Raw genomic sequence first — 15227 nt, forward strand, 5'->3', positions numbered from 1 at the left:
AGAGGTAGAGGAAGTTGTCGCATGCTACTGGGCAACTGAGGATATTTAGCGTAGCTACTAGCTAGCTAAAGCCGATGCTGTTAGATTTTGTCAACAAAACGACACTGAGCTGAATGTTCTCACGATTTTACCGGTTTTGGTCGGTGTTAATTAATTTGGGCTGCGTCAGTACTTTCCCAAATAACTAGCTAAACAGTTGCCATTGGAGTGTCATCGTTTTTGAATATCTTACTGAATTACCGAATCTTAACGTCAGCTAGCCTGTTATCTCGGGGATCACTGCCCGGATGCTTTGAAGAATCGAGCAACGCTAGCTACGGCCTTCCAGTGGACTTGAGCAGCGGCTTTGAAGAATGTCAGGTAGCCGACAGCCGCTCACTGGTGGAGGGTCAGGCTCAGGGCCTGGAACAAGCAGCAGTATCAGCCCTGCCAGTAACACCAATGCAGTCAGTGCTGTGAGCAATGCTACAAACGGGAACAGTTCTGGAAATGCAGTATCCTCACGAACTATGGGAACAGGAGGCGAAGGATTGCCTGTACCTTCACTTGTGGTCCAATCTCAAAGAGGCAACAATTTAACACCGCTTAGTGGCAGACCTGGCTCTTCTTCTGGAGGAAGCTGCAGTAAAAAACGACATCTACAAACTCCCCTTTATAATGGTCTTATAAATTCTTATGAAGATAAGAGCAATGACTTTGTATGGTGAGTTATTTGTTGAGTAATGCCACCAAGCTGTTGAAAGTTATCCAAACTAGTGATGGCCAAGCTGCTAACTTTGCTATTGCTAACGTTGCATGGGTAATTTTAGGTGGCATCTGAACAGCTAACGTTAAATCTCAGTTTGAAATCCCGTTAGGTAGCTATTGTGGTGATCTGTTTTGAAACGCCATTGTGGGATGTTCAGACTTTGAACTTCGTTTGACTTTCCCCGGCTTTGATGCTGCAGAATCCATCCAACTAGAATAAAAAGTTGTAAAGAGCACCCTGAGAACGAACCAGCCAGCAACGGTAAAGTTAGCCATCTTAAGATAGTTACCTTAACGTTAGCTAGAAGTTACGTAGCTTGTTATCGCACCTAACATACACGGCCGCAATTCTGATTTGGCAGACTTTGTTGCAAACTATTATCAAACGGATCGGTTTTGAAACAGATGTTGCATCAAGTATAAATGCGTTGAAAAGGGAGATCTGGTATTGTTAATGGGTTGTTGGTTGCCAGTTAGCTAACGTACGCAGTTACCCTCTACAAAGTAACGTTAATTTAATCGCTTTTAATGCTGTTCAGAAAGGTAAAACTATCGTTACCCGAGAGAGTTTAATCAGTGTCATTAGTCAATGGCCTTTGTCATAACATCGGGGCAAAGAGGCTTTCCTTGAATTTAACATGCTAAAATGTGTGTAACGTTAAGTAACGATAATGTGTCTGTTGTTTTACAAGTCCCATCTGTTTTGAGATGATAGAGGAAGCTCACATGACAAAGTGTGGTCATAGTTTCTGGTGAGTAGCGATGTTGTCACTCACATGTATGTCCTTTTTACATACTTATCATATTTCTCTTTAATTGAAAAACTAAGTGTATACACATGCATGTCTATAATCTCAATCCATATTTGTCATAATTGTGCACACTTACTAACGTACCAGTTATAGATTTGATTAATCTTGTTCTCAATTTCCTTATGCTTAGTTACAAGTGTATCCGTCAGAGCTTGGAAGACAGCAACAGGTGCCCAAAATGTAACTACATTATCGATAATGTGGATCAACTCTATCCAAACTTTCTTGGTATGTCAATTTAACATGGTTTATTATTAGAACAAACTTTTCTGTAATGCAGGCTGTTATTACCCACCTCAGTAATAATGTTGTCCATATCTCATATCATAGGTATCATAATCATATGTTGTACACCAGCTGTGCCCCCCTTCATACTGGTTGTTAATGTAGTCATGTTCTCTTTGTGTTTTTGAGAGATCTTAAACGGAATTAAATGCAGACCTCATTTGGAATTTCTAACATGTGTTTACCATACAAATACCATGTGCAGTGTTGTCTTTTTCAAGGGTATCATTAGGGATTATTAGGTTATTAGATCTGTTAAGAAGACTTCATCACTATGTATATCTATAAAGTCTGACAGCACTTAATTGTTGGTGAATTGCAAGGTGTTTGTGTTACTTATACTTCATATGCATTTGTGCATTTTTGTAGTAAATGAGCTCATTCTAAAGCAGAAGCAGCGCTTTGAGGAGAAGCGACTTAAGAGAGACCATCCTGTAAGTGACCCTCTTTAATAAGATTGTTTGTTGTAGCTCCGATCTGGTATTCAGGATCTATATCGTTCTGATACTGGCCAAAATTCCTGGATTGGATATTGGAAAATGAAATGAATAATAATGTTATCTATTCACGTGAATGCTGAACTATACTTGGAAGGACACACTTTAAAGAGAGACTCTATGTCACACAGAACACGGATGAGCATCATGGCGGGCTCATTCACTGACGACGGCAACACAACAAACTTTCCTCGTCTCAAAATCAGATCTTAAACCGCCTCTGCTCATTTGTGATTAGCTTGTGTTAGTCACGGTTGTGACTGCAGATAACTATATCCACTACAATATACGCAATCCCAATCCTAATGCATCTTCCACAGAAATCTTTGCCCTCCGTATCACAACCAATGAGCATACATACTGTAGGCTACATGACAACATAATAACTTGATTTAAAGTTGAAGTAAAGTTTAATTCAGGCATGGGCCGGGCTGTTTAAGATCTGATAGATTATTATGTAATTGATAATAGATTATTATGTAATTGCTTTGAATATCTTTGCTCATTTCAGCCACAGAACTTGTCCTAAAGACCTGATTTTCTTATTTCGCATTAGGGAGCAAACATGCCCTATCCACATTCTGTTTTCTTACTCTTAATCTTAGTTGTAGGTGCCACAGTGGCTCAGTCTGGCTCAGTTGAAGATGTCTAACACTTAGGGTTACCTAGTTACAGGTGCTACTTGGAGTCATACTGAATGTGAAGTGTGTGTGTGTGTGGGGGGGGGGGGGGGTAGGGTTTCGAGGAGGGAAGGAGGCTGAGTAAATCTAGCGATCACTTTACAGTACAGTAGTGGAATTTTTTATAGCATGTTGACACAGTTCATAGGTAAATAGCTCTTATCCTATAGTGACACTGTTTTATAGGTAAATAGCCATTTTCTTTTGCTATTATTCATCTGTATTAGTCACCTGCTTGTTTGTGCACTGTAACACACAGGAATAGTAAACCACCGTAGCATGAATGTGCAGTTATGGCTGCCGGAGCCATTGTTTGTTTAATGTTAGGAACTCTAGACTGAACCATTGCTGCCTCTGCAACATGCATGATGGAAGAAGTATTATCAGCAATTTAATTGTTTAAAAGAGGGAGCATGGCCATATCAGATTGGTATCGCTAGATACTCATGATTGAGGTATCAGTATCATGCATGAAAAAATTTTCTGCCATCCCTATGTTGTTTTAGTTTGAATTGTTTTCCTGTTGGAAATGCAGGAGTTTTAATTAATCTCATAGCATGTACAATAACATATCTGCTCTATCTATAGAATGGTCATAGATGGCCATTTTCCCAAGATGTTCTGGGCACAGATCAAGAAAGTCTGGATTTGGCAAACGTCAACTACATGTTGGAGTTATTTCTGCAAAAGAAGAAGCAGCTAGAGGCGGTAAGCTGGGTTTCCCCTTTTTAGTCTTTAATAGTCGTCAAGTGGAATACAGGTTTGGTGATGCATTGACCCATTCACTATCTGTTAGGAATCCCAAGCTGCTCAGCGCCAAATCTTAATGGAATTTCTTCAGGAGGCGAGACGAAATAAGAGAGAGGTGCCAGTACTCTTTAATCTTAATACATTCCCACTCTGAAATGTTGACCTCTTTATGCTTCAAGCCCTTGTACCAACTTCAAATGAACGTTTGTGCTGATGGCTGTTTTGTTACTCCTCAGCAACTAGACCAGTTACAAAAGGAGGTCAACTTTTTGGAGGAAGACATCAAACGAGTTGAGGTAAGTATTTGTCTTTGACATGATATATTTGGTCAGTTGTGCGGTTTTTTTTTTAATTATTATTTTTTTTTTAGCAGAACTTGAAATTTTTCAACCCCCTTTACTCTCAAAAATATATTAATAATACATTAAAACACCTACATACAAAATTCAATTGAATGTTCAGTGTTGCCCTTTAAACTAATTAGTTGTCATTAAGGCTATGGATTTGTTTTAAAAGATTTGAGCCACTGGTACCTCAGTTAAATGTATTTAGAAGTACGTCCTATTTGTATGCTCTAGTTGGAAAAGAAAACAAAACGCTCAAAAAGGCTAAAAGGAAGCTCTACATGTTGCTTATAGTTTGACATAACACAGTTGACCCAATGCAGATATAGGAGCCTAATTTCATTGTTGGGCAAGGAGAAACTTGCATTGTCTGTCGCATGAAAGCTGTGTTCATGTTTCTAAATAAGCTAAATGATTTTGCCAAGTATTTTGAATCACCTTTGGTTCATGCAAAGTAGACTTGCTCATTGCTCATTGCTTTGCTTGTTTCCTTTGGGCATCTGTACACTAGACACTCCTAACCGGACATGAAGGAAAGAGCAAAAATGTAAACACTAGAATCAAGCGTTTAAGCAGAGCGTGTTGTATTACTGCCTATGACTAGCACACTTTCAGAACATCAATAAGTAAAGTATAACCTCACAACTCTCTTGTGGCTAAGAAACGCATGAAAAGTTGGCTTGCGTTATAAGATGTCCACAAATCACCAGAACATCTTGAGAACTCAGGAGGCTGAATACTTTTGAGTTCAGCTGTATGCACAGACAAAAAAAGATGCTTTTATGAACTGCAAGCTGGCTCTGCATGAGCAATGTTAAGTCAATGGTTTTGGTTGTCATAACTAGGGATGCACGATATATCGGCGGCCGATATATTATTAGCCGATAAGTGAAAAAATGAAAATATTATTATCGGTCCGATAACAGAATTCTGGCTGATAATTTGCGCCGATATTTTTTAAAGTCCTAATATAGGCCTACATCTGGCCACACTGAGCTAGCCTACTTGAGCTTGGTTGGCTATACTTTTTCCTCAATATAATGTCAGCGGTGTGAATGTATTTCACCACTCTAACAAAATCTGTGGATATGCGTTCATTTGGGAATCTGTCCATCTCAAAATCCTCTCGTGAATGATCCGCCATTTAACCTTAACAGAGCGGAGCTCAGCCCTATCTAGAGCCGTCTTGTGCTGGTGTGTTTGCACTTTACCGCGCTGGTCGGGGAAACAAATAAACAAACACGTTAGTGGGACGAGTACATAAGTAGGCCTAGTTCTAAGTGTTTTAGTATTATATTTGCATTACTTTAGCTTGGGTTTTGTATTATTACCTAGAAATATGCTAACCATTCGTGCTTCAGTTCTAGACAGGTCATCATAATAAGTTATTAAAACCTTCGGGGCTAACGCCTTTCATTTCTGCTGCAGCAGGTTGTGCGCAACAGAGTAGACGGACATGCAGCTTTATTCAGTTACCCGCAGTTGAAACTAAACCTAAGTTTCCCTCACAAACTCTGATTTGGTCGCTATACTGTGGCTTATTCCAAGCTGAGCCGTTTATGAGCGTTTAGTCCTAAATGAAAACGATTCAAACTCTCTAGCCACTCACTCGCAATTCACTGACGTCAGGTTCACTTAAAGGAGCCACACATACTGTAGGGCTAGGCTACTGTTATGTTGTTGACTGCCGTACTATTGAGGACTATTATGAGTTCTGTCCATCATTTGGTGGTAGGTAAAATTACTGCAATAAAATTATGCTTATTAAATGCTTTCCCCAAATCACTTTTCACAAATTTTTTTCAAGAGTAATATTATCGGTTATCGTATCGGTATCGGCCACAACAAACCAATAAATATCGGTTATCGTTATCGGCCCTAAAATTCCATATCGGTGCATCTCTAGTCATAACTAATGTCTTGCTATTGGTACTGTTTCCATCTATTGTGAATCATTGTAGGAAATGAGTGGACTACATTCACCAGCAAGTGACATGGACCCCAATTTGGACAGCACAGTCCCTCAGTTTGAAGCCCCTTCTCCTGCACCCAGGTGAGCGAGGCCTTGACCAGGGAAGTGCACTGGTGCTGCTGACTCTGAAGGCGGAGTGGGAATTGTTGCTCAGTGCATCCCACATTGAATAGCCTGACTTTTGAAATGTTCCGTGAAGTCACACTGTGATTTTCTTTTCTTCACAGTAGTATTATAGAGCCCACAGATTATAGTCAACCTCCGGGATTTGGCGGAAGCTCTCAGGTAATGGCAAGCTTTTGTGTTTATTCTGACATAAAGAAGGGTTTCAGATGAAGATGAATGTAATTTTCAATGTTGCCTCTAAGCTAATTATTTGAATTAAGGCTTCTATACATTTGTTTTAATAATTTGAGCCACTGGTACATCTTAGTTAACTGTTTAGAAGTAATTCCCATGTATATGTTCAAGTTTAGCTGTAAGTATGGCAAAGAAAACAGCTCAAAAGGCTGAAGGAAAACATTATTTCATTACAGTAAAAAATAATTTAGAATGAATTTGAGTCATTTTAGCATAAGTTATATTTAGCATTATGTTTTTAAGTCAGTTTGGGGTATATGGCGGCATACTTAGATGTGACTGTAGGAGTGACATAAACTGTTTTTTTTAGGGGAAAAGACAAACCTGGTATAATAGTACACTGGCGTCACGCCGAAAAAGACTCACTGCTCACTTCGAAGACCTGGAACAATGCTACTTCTCCAATAGGATGTCTCGAATAACTGGTAATATTAGACATTAAAACATCACTGAATGTTGATTTATGGATGCTTTTCTGGATAGACGTGTCCAATTAAACTCTCCCTAAACTAATGTAATTGTTCGGTTTGTCTTGTTTTCTTAAAGATGACAGTAGGAGTGTAAATCAGCTGGACGATTTCATGGAGTGTCTCTCCAAATTCACACGGTACAACTCTGTCCGGCCTCTGGCCACCCTCTCCTATGCAAGTGACCTCTACAACGGCTCCAGTATTGTCTCCAGGTACTGCCATCTTACAGATGTATCTTAGGCTTTGACTTGTTCTCTTAGTTGTCCTTCAAAAGGACCAATTAACGTTAGAATAACTGAAAAGATGATGCCATTAGCTGCCCCTTTAAAAAAGTATGGCTCTTTATGTGTTAAGCTTTCAGTACCAGTAAAATCCACTAGATGGTGTTCTTGTGTAATGAAAGACTTTTCTTTGTTTGTAATCTGTGGAGTCATTTGAAAATACATTTTAACACTGTGTCTCCACTATGAATTGTTTAGAAATTCAGCAATTTGCTTGATGCATCTGTTATCTGGGCTTTAAAGAAAATAATGTATTCTGTAGTTCTGTATAGTTGTGCTGTTTTCATTTTCTTTCAGCAGCTCATGATGAAGACACCTAGGTGAACGGTGATTTATTGATGCAGTGTAGATGCAGTAGCGAGTGTACGATAAAGCTTGCCTGTCTGGAGGCATGTTTGTAATGGAGAGGGACCTGTGAAAGCTGCTAGCTGGCACTGGTCGGGGTCGTGTTGGCTGTGAAGCGGTGCACTGGCGCCAGGTTTGACTGTTCTCCCCTCTGTCTCACCCTGCCTCTCCCTTCCGCAGCATCGAGTTTGACCGCGACTGTGATTACTTCGCCATTGCCGGCGTCACCAAGAAAATTAAGGTGTACGAGTACGGCACTGTGATTCAGGATGCCGTGGACATCCATTATCCCGTCAACGAGATGACGTGCAACTCCAAAATTAGGTGTGCCTGTCCACGTTGACATTCTCTGCTGGAAAAACGCTTGCATGTGTAACTGTTTCCTGCTTACATGTTGTACTTGTACATTTCCTCCCATGCAGCTGTATCAGCTGGAGTAGCTACCACAAGAATCTGTTGGCAAGCAGCGACTACGAGGGGACAGTCATCCTCTGGGACGGCTTCACGGGTCAAAGGTCCAAAGTCTACCAGGTACGTAACCCTGCTCAGGCCAGTGGGAGTGTCTTGCCTGCCTCGATGCCTTATGCATCAGGAGGGAGTTCACAGAGTGGTTTTTAAAAATCCATTATGCAGTTTTTTTCCACCCCACTGCCTGTTGTGAATAATGACTCTGGCCAACAGGGTATCACCTCTGGGCTTTCGCTATATCTCATTGGTGATTTACAAGTCAAGTCCTGTAGAAAAGGAGCTTTTGAAGTTTTTCATAACATGTTGCCCATAGTTAGGCTGCATTACATATGTGTGTATGTATATGACGGAAACATGTTTACTGTATTCTCTGTGCTGCTCTGTAGGCAGGAATTTTATTTTCCTTTTTTTCCCCCTCAATGTTTATTTCATAGCGGGAGCCCGGGGTCAGTTCATGAATTAAAATACGCACCAGGGAATCTTCTTTGCCTGGAGTGCTATTGTGGGGGCCTTCAGATTGCATTTCCTCTTAACGTGTCCGTGCATTATGTTTAAACTGCCCAAGATTGCCTGGGCCCTTCAGACGTGTGTGCATTGTGTCTAAACCCATTTGCTGCGGTTCCCTCAGGAGCATGAGAAGAGGTGTTGGAGTGTGGATTTCAATCTGATGGACCCTAAACTTCTGGCTTCCGGCTCAGATGATGCAAAAGGTAGGAGGGAGAATTTTACGCTTGTGTAAACAACAGAAGGCATCACTTACCAGTATAAGCGTTTTTTTTCCCCAGCCTGAAGCATTTCAATATTTTAACATCTTCCAGCCTTATTGCTGCATGGAGCATCATTTTGATGGCTGTAGATTAAAGTGATGCATTGAAAAAGACCTCTGAAAAGAAAGGTTTCTCTCAGGAGACACTGTATTCAAAGCTAATTTCTCTGTGATATGAACTGCAAACTGCATCAGCAATGGTTCAGTATCTCTTGATGCTCCAGAAGCTGTTGCATTTTCTGCAGGCTTTTCAAATCAAACCTCTGTCTCATCGTCCTCATCTCAGTAATGTATTATTATAGTAGCTTATTATAATTTCAAGAACTATTTTTATAATAGGCTAATTTCTAAGGGTTTTACGATTTCGATTTTATATCGAAATCGATCGAAATTACATCTCGAACTTCGAACTTAAAAGTAGAATTGTCGATGCAGCCACACCCCCAATGTCACGTCCAGCATGTATGCCAAGCCTCACAAACACACACGCACGCGCTGAACTACAGCGTCAACACTCTAATTTTAGGCTGCAGCCAGTTAAAATATACACATCAACCTACCGAAATCAAAGCCCCTCTTGCTACTTTGAAATCACCGGTGTGGAAGTATTCATTCATTCATTCACGTCAATTAAAACTAACTTAGCATACTCAACTTGATCTAGTTACAGTCCAAAGTTACTTTAAGGCTTAAATTGCACATTGATAAGTACATATTCCATGAACACTAACCTTGGTCCTCTTCGGAGTGTGCTGAAACAATCAAATTATCATTCTGTGTTGTTTCATTTCACTATGTTCACGTCTCTGTTTTAGCCTAATGTTAGTTCTGTTTACATTACAACCTCGCGGTTGGAAAGGTTTCAACATAAAAAGCGGTTTCAAAATAAAAGCCCCGCGAAACAGAAAAGGAAAAGGCCAAAAAGAGTAAATAACATATATAAGGAATGCATTAATAGTAATATTAAAAAAAGATCGAAAATCGAATCGAATCTTTTCTTTAAAATAGAAAATTACATCGAATCGAGGATTTGGAGAATCGTGACACCCCTACTAATTTCATAACAAAAGACGGGTTGTCAAGTGTGTTGGTCACTGGTGTTCTGCTTTGAAACTATTGTTTTGACATTCCACTGCAAACAAGTATTAAATAATTTATGGAAACGTTTGTGCTCTTTTAGTGAAGTTATGGTCTACCAACCTTGACAACTCTGTGGCAAGCATCGAGGCCAAGGCAAATGTATGCTGTGTTAAGTTCAGTCCCACCTCGAGGTATCACCTTGCCTTTGGCTGTGCAGGTATTTGACATCCCTATGTCGCAATTAAATACTTTTGCCCCATCACAAATCTAGTCTAATGTTTAGAGAATGCCTTTTGAAGCCTTTAAGGCTAATATGTTCATGATCTTGCAGACCATTGTGTCCACTACTATGATCTGCGGAACACCAAGCAACCGATCATGGTCTTCAAGGGACACAGGAAAGCTGTTTCTTATGCGAAATTTGTCAACGGGGAGGAAATCGTGTCTGCGTAAGTCCCACAGGCCTGCGTTTCCTGTTTTTGTCAAATGGAATCATGTGTACTCTTCATTTTTACCAAAGTACTTTATTTCGGGGTTTTTTTTTTCATCTAAGATGTTCTCGGTGCCCTTCTGCTCCCCCACCCCCTCCCCTACCCCTGACAGCTCCACGGACAGTCAACTGAAGCTGTGGAACGTCAACAAGCCCTACTGCCTGCGCTCCTTCAAAGGCCACATCAACGAGAAGAACTTTGTGGGACTGGCCTCCAACGGAGACTACGTGGCGTGTGGTGAGTGACCACACAGCTCCTCTTTTCCTCAGGGGGTGGTAGTGGTGGTGGTGGTGGTGGTGGTGGTGGTGGTGCAGAGGAGAGATGTACAAAAGGCCCAGCTGGCACCAGCATTTCTGCTGCGGGGCATCAGAGACCCTGGCACCGAACAGAGAGCTGCTCTTCCTCCTCGATTAAAGTGGCGCCGTGATGGGTGTTGGGCACCGAGGGTCGTCTATCAGAGTCCCCTGCTGACGCCGCGGGGAGGGGAGTATGTGTTTATTAGACATACGAGGGGAGAATTAGTATCATATCATATGGGCTTGTCTTTTAAAGGAGATGGCTGGATGTAATGAGCGCAAAGCACCGCTGACGGAAGCCTATGATGAAGCACTTTATCACTGACATTGTCTGGTCGCTCTGTATTTCCCCCCCCCCCCCCTGCAGGAAGCGAGAACAACTCCCTTTATCTCTACTACAAAGGGCTGTCCAAAACGCTGCTGACTTTCAAGTTCGACACCGTGAAGAGTGTGTTGGACAAAGACAAGAAGGAGGACGACACCAACGAGTTTGTCAGCGCTGTGTGCTGGAGGGCGCTGCCAGATGGGGTATGATGTGGCCTGAATAATCTCACTCAGACTGGCTCCTCAGACATCAATTAGAACATACGAGCAGGTGTAAATTACAGTGCTAATGTTAGGAAACTTTGTCTGGCAGTCAGGTAAGAGGTATTCAGATGACTTGATGGACATTTTGAAGATGGCCTGAATATGATGGATTTTTATGTGAATAGTGTTGATTTAGTATTGATCGTGAATTGAATGAATAGTGAATAGTAACAGAGTCTTAAGACATTTAAAAAGTTGGAATGGAATGAGATGGATGAGGATGAATGAGATGGGTGATTTTTTACTTTCACTCTCTCACACACACACACACACGTTTCTCTGAAATCCATTAACATATGTTAGGTGTACCTTTGATAAATATGAATCTTTTAGCACCTTTTTCTTTTATGTGAAAAAGCAGTGTGCTGTTTATATGGGATTCTGAATGCCTGCCTCTAGCCCTGTGGCTACTGGACCTCATGCAGCGAAGTGCTTACGCAAACAAACAAACAAACAAACAAACAAATAAAAACAGCCCCCAGCCTGGAACTATGCCATCCCTCTGTTGATACCTTAAAACCAGCTTGTATCAATACTTCATCTGCACCACAGTCAAACTGCAAATGTATCATAAAACAAACATGGCCTGAAGTTCTCCCAACCTCCACATCTATTTCCATGTTGCATAACTCAACTTGTCATTCCCACTCTCTGAAAATAGCAGCTTTATGCATGAGCACACAGGCATTAGATCTAGCGCTAATGCAGCACAGTGATTTAGCCATTTGTGCAAAGGTGTCAAAATTGAAGTGGTGCCTTTTGCTCACCTATAGAGTAAGTTCATGCAAAACATTGTTGCTGGTAATAATCAGAACCCTTATCTGTCCTTTTCTTTATTGCACAGGAGTCTAATGTGCTGATCGCAGCCAACAGTCAAGGAACAATAAAGGTCTGGTATTCTTTTGTGATGTTCATTTAAAGTCTAGGATCCTCCTCTTGATACTAGATAAGGTTCCACCTTTGAAGGTTTTAGAATATCTTATTAACATAGATTTAAAAAAAACATATTTAAGTTTCTGTAACACACAGTGCTCTGGCCATTAAATAGCCTTAGTTGCGGAAATGGCCTTAAATTAAACAAACAAATCTTGATACTAGATACTGCTACTAATCCTCATACCAGTAATAACAAGGCTCTGACTGCATGCAAACATGAGACTGCAGAGGTGTGGGCCACTGAGTAATAGGGGTCTTCAGTGTTGTCATAGTAGGTTAATATGTGTTTTCTTCCTGCACAGGTACTTGAGCTTGTTTGATCATCGACCCCTTGGGAAAACTACGTTATTCTCACGTTCGGAAGGCCAGTGACTGGATTGGCATTGTTTGCTTGAGCAAAAGCAAACACTTGGACAGGTTGCGAATAAATGAATGTGCGGAAGAGGTTTTTGATTTATGTCTACGACTTCCTTTGGAGCAGACGGACTCTGTCGTTAGCGATGTGGATTTTAGACTGAAATCAAGTGAACGCTTCTGGAGAGAAGGGGAGAGGACGAAGACGTGTATCACTGATCGCCTCTCTCGTTAAACAAGCCTCTTTAGTTGTGAATAAATAAAGGTCCTTACTGAGTGACGTGAACATCACAAAAATCAACTGAGGTGACTGGATGGAGACATCACAAGTGTCAGCCGGAATAAACCACAGTGGAACTTAGTGACGATTAAGGCCAAAGCACAAGAACAGACCACAATGAAATGCTTTTCCTTGTACAGGTTGTCAATCGAGCAATGCTTCTTTTTTTTTTTAGCCTGTTATCCATCTCTTATTTTAATGTCCATTGTCTTGTAATGTCTGTCAATTACATTCTCAGATTGAAACGCTGGTCTTTTCCCTAATTTTCCATTGGGCAAAGCTCTTTGCAAAGTGGAAAAAAGTTTACAGTACATTCAGTATATTGTAACTCCTGTATTGTATTCATATTTGCAGCAAATAAGAAAGTATTTTTCATGTTTGATATTCTCAGATAGCATGGCTCTCATTTCGCACAACGCATGTGCAAGCAAAAAAAAATCCTTTCTGATTAATTAGGCTACATTGGGGAAAAATATTGGCCAATAGAGCTAGGAAAGGATTCAGATGAAACAGGTTTTTAAAGTCTTGCTATTTCAGTCGTCATTGATCTTAAGGGCTTGGATGTAGGCTTCCCTTTGCATTTCAGGTTCAGGGTTAAAGGACGCATAGAAGAAAACTTAGTTGTGAGTTTTTAAGCAAGAGCAGACTTAGAAGCCAGGCTTTTAATCTGGGAATCCATTAGTGTTCCCTTCTTAGATTTCCGAAACATCAGACATTGAATTCTAAGTCTATACTTTTTTTGACAAAAGTGCAAATCTACAGGAATATCAGACTTTCCACTAGTGCAAACATTGGAAATTGCTGTTGTGAGTTCACTACATGTAATTTATGAAACCTTTTTTCCCCAATCACTTACAATGCAGCTGCTCTTTCATCACTGAGTGTCGGTCTAAGTATTATTTATTTTTATAATTTATAGAGCATTTTTGAGCGTGGTCCCACATCAGCCATGGGTTCCCAGAGAGCGGTGTTTGTCTTTGCATAGGAATCCTGTAGTGTACCACACCTATTCCTATTTGTGTCTTTCCATCCTCCAATTTTAACTACTTTGCAAAAAAATAAATAAATGATCGACTTTTCATTTAAGCAGTGGTCTCGCTTACTGTTTGATGTTAAATGAGTCTAGCAGTTGATTCTTGTTGTCCCCATATATTCGCTGTGCTATTAAGTGTCCATTGTATATGATGGAAGCCCTTAGCTGCATGTGAAACACCACAAGCTCAGTTACAACTGACAGTGCTTCTACCGCGCTCGACTAGCGGACCTGTGGTCGGAGGTCTCTCTCCGAGCTGCCTGCGCACTGGCACTACTCAGCGGGGGAGTGGAGAGAAAGAGCTGTGACTGCCCCCCCCCCCCCGAGAGCCCCCATTAGGGCTGTGGGATGGAGATGGGGGGGCCCCCCTGCTAAGGAGGCACTCCAGCGACCACTGCTGATTTCTCACGTTGCGTAGACAAGAGGACACATGAACCACATGCACACCCTCCCACTGAAGCTCCAATCCCCAGTTTTAATTACCTCTTTTGAAAAGAAGGAATGTTTATTTACCTTTTTGAGTTGACAGCGCTAGCATCAAATCGACTCATTTGCCCATTTGCACAAATTTACTTTGAAAAGGAACTGCACTATAGCTTTGAAAGCAATTAAAAGCCTCGGGCATCTTTGAGATGAAAAAAGAGAGAGATGGCCTTGAACTTGAAATGAGCTGCCAAGTGATGCAGAGAGGTGCCCTTTTTTATGGTGTGATTATAATGTTAAAAAATGGAACTTCTCTTTATTTTTGTAGATGGGTTGGGTTGACACTGATGCAAATCCTTCAGCTGGAGGTGCACAATGGGATCTGGCGAGTTAGGCTTCTAGTCAGGCATTTAGTCTTTGATACATGTAGTTTTAAGAGTCTTTCCTCTGAAAAGAAAAGGTTAGAGAGTTTCTTCCAGCCAGAGTCATGAATGCTAAACAATGGTCTAATTTAAATGCAGTCTTCCGTGAAGCTACCCCACAACACTTCATAAATTACTGACATAAAAATGCCTGACAAAGTCTTAGGAGAAAAGACACCGTCCTATTCCATTACCAGTTTTCTGCTTCCAGGTGTTGCCTATAATACATCAACATAGAAACTTCTGAGAATAGAACAAGAATTTACACTCATGCAATGCATGTTTTTCTCTCTCCCTCAGCATGTGTGTAGCTATGGGTGTGTGTGTTCATTTTAACCAGGCTGCCAACTCTCTGCTTTGCGATGTTAAGTACAGCTGTCACCAGTATGTTGGTGGATTGTTTCCTCTGGGTTCTGCCACCGGCGGACATAATAGCGAACCACTGCAGAAAAAAACTGCCTTCTTCCTAGATGTTTATCTCATGATTTACCCCATACACTTTACTGAATAATTTGTCAGTGCTCTGACTTGTAATGTGTTGTTTGAA

The 15227-nt window shown here is 41.0% G+C and overlaps 1 protein-coding gene across 1 annotated transcript; it reads left to right on the top strand.

Moving 5' to 3' along the window:
- cop1 (COP1 E3 ubiquitin ligase) lies at positions 1-13888 on the top strand. Its single transcript, XM_076295231.1, has 20 exons — positions 1-703; positions 1440-1499; positions 1690-1787; positions 2214-2278; positions 3610-3729; positions 3818-3886; positions 4008-4067; positions 6077-6168; positions 6315-6372; positions 6758-6872; positions 6994-7129; positions 7724-7867; positions 7966-8074; positions 8640-8721; positions 9958-10074; positions 10189-10306; positions 10461-10585; positions 11012-11172; positions 12077-12121; positions 12471-13888. Exons 1-20 carry the CDS (start codon positions 354-356, stop codon positions 12486-12488), a joined length of 2142 nt encoding a protein of 713 aa, XP_076151346.1. The 5' UTR covers positions 1-353; the 3' UTR covers positions 12489-13888.
- The last annotated feature ends 1339 nt before the right edge of the window (positions 13889-15227 follow it).

The sequence above is a fragment of the Alosa pseudoharengus genome, unplaced genomic scaffold, assembly GCF_046254945.1.
Source record: "Alosa pseudoharengus isolate Yale_2024_CS ecotype anadromous, Long Island Sound unplaced genomic scaffold, YU_APseudo_1.1 YU_APseudo_1.1_scf_2, whole genome shotgun sequence".
NCBI lineage: Eukaryota > Metazoa > Chordata > Actinopteri > Clupeiformes > Clupeidae > Alosa > Alosa pseudoharengus.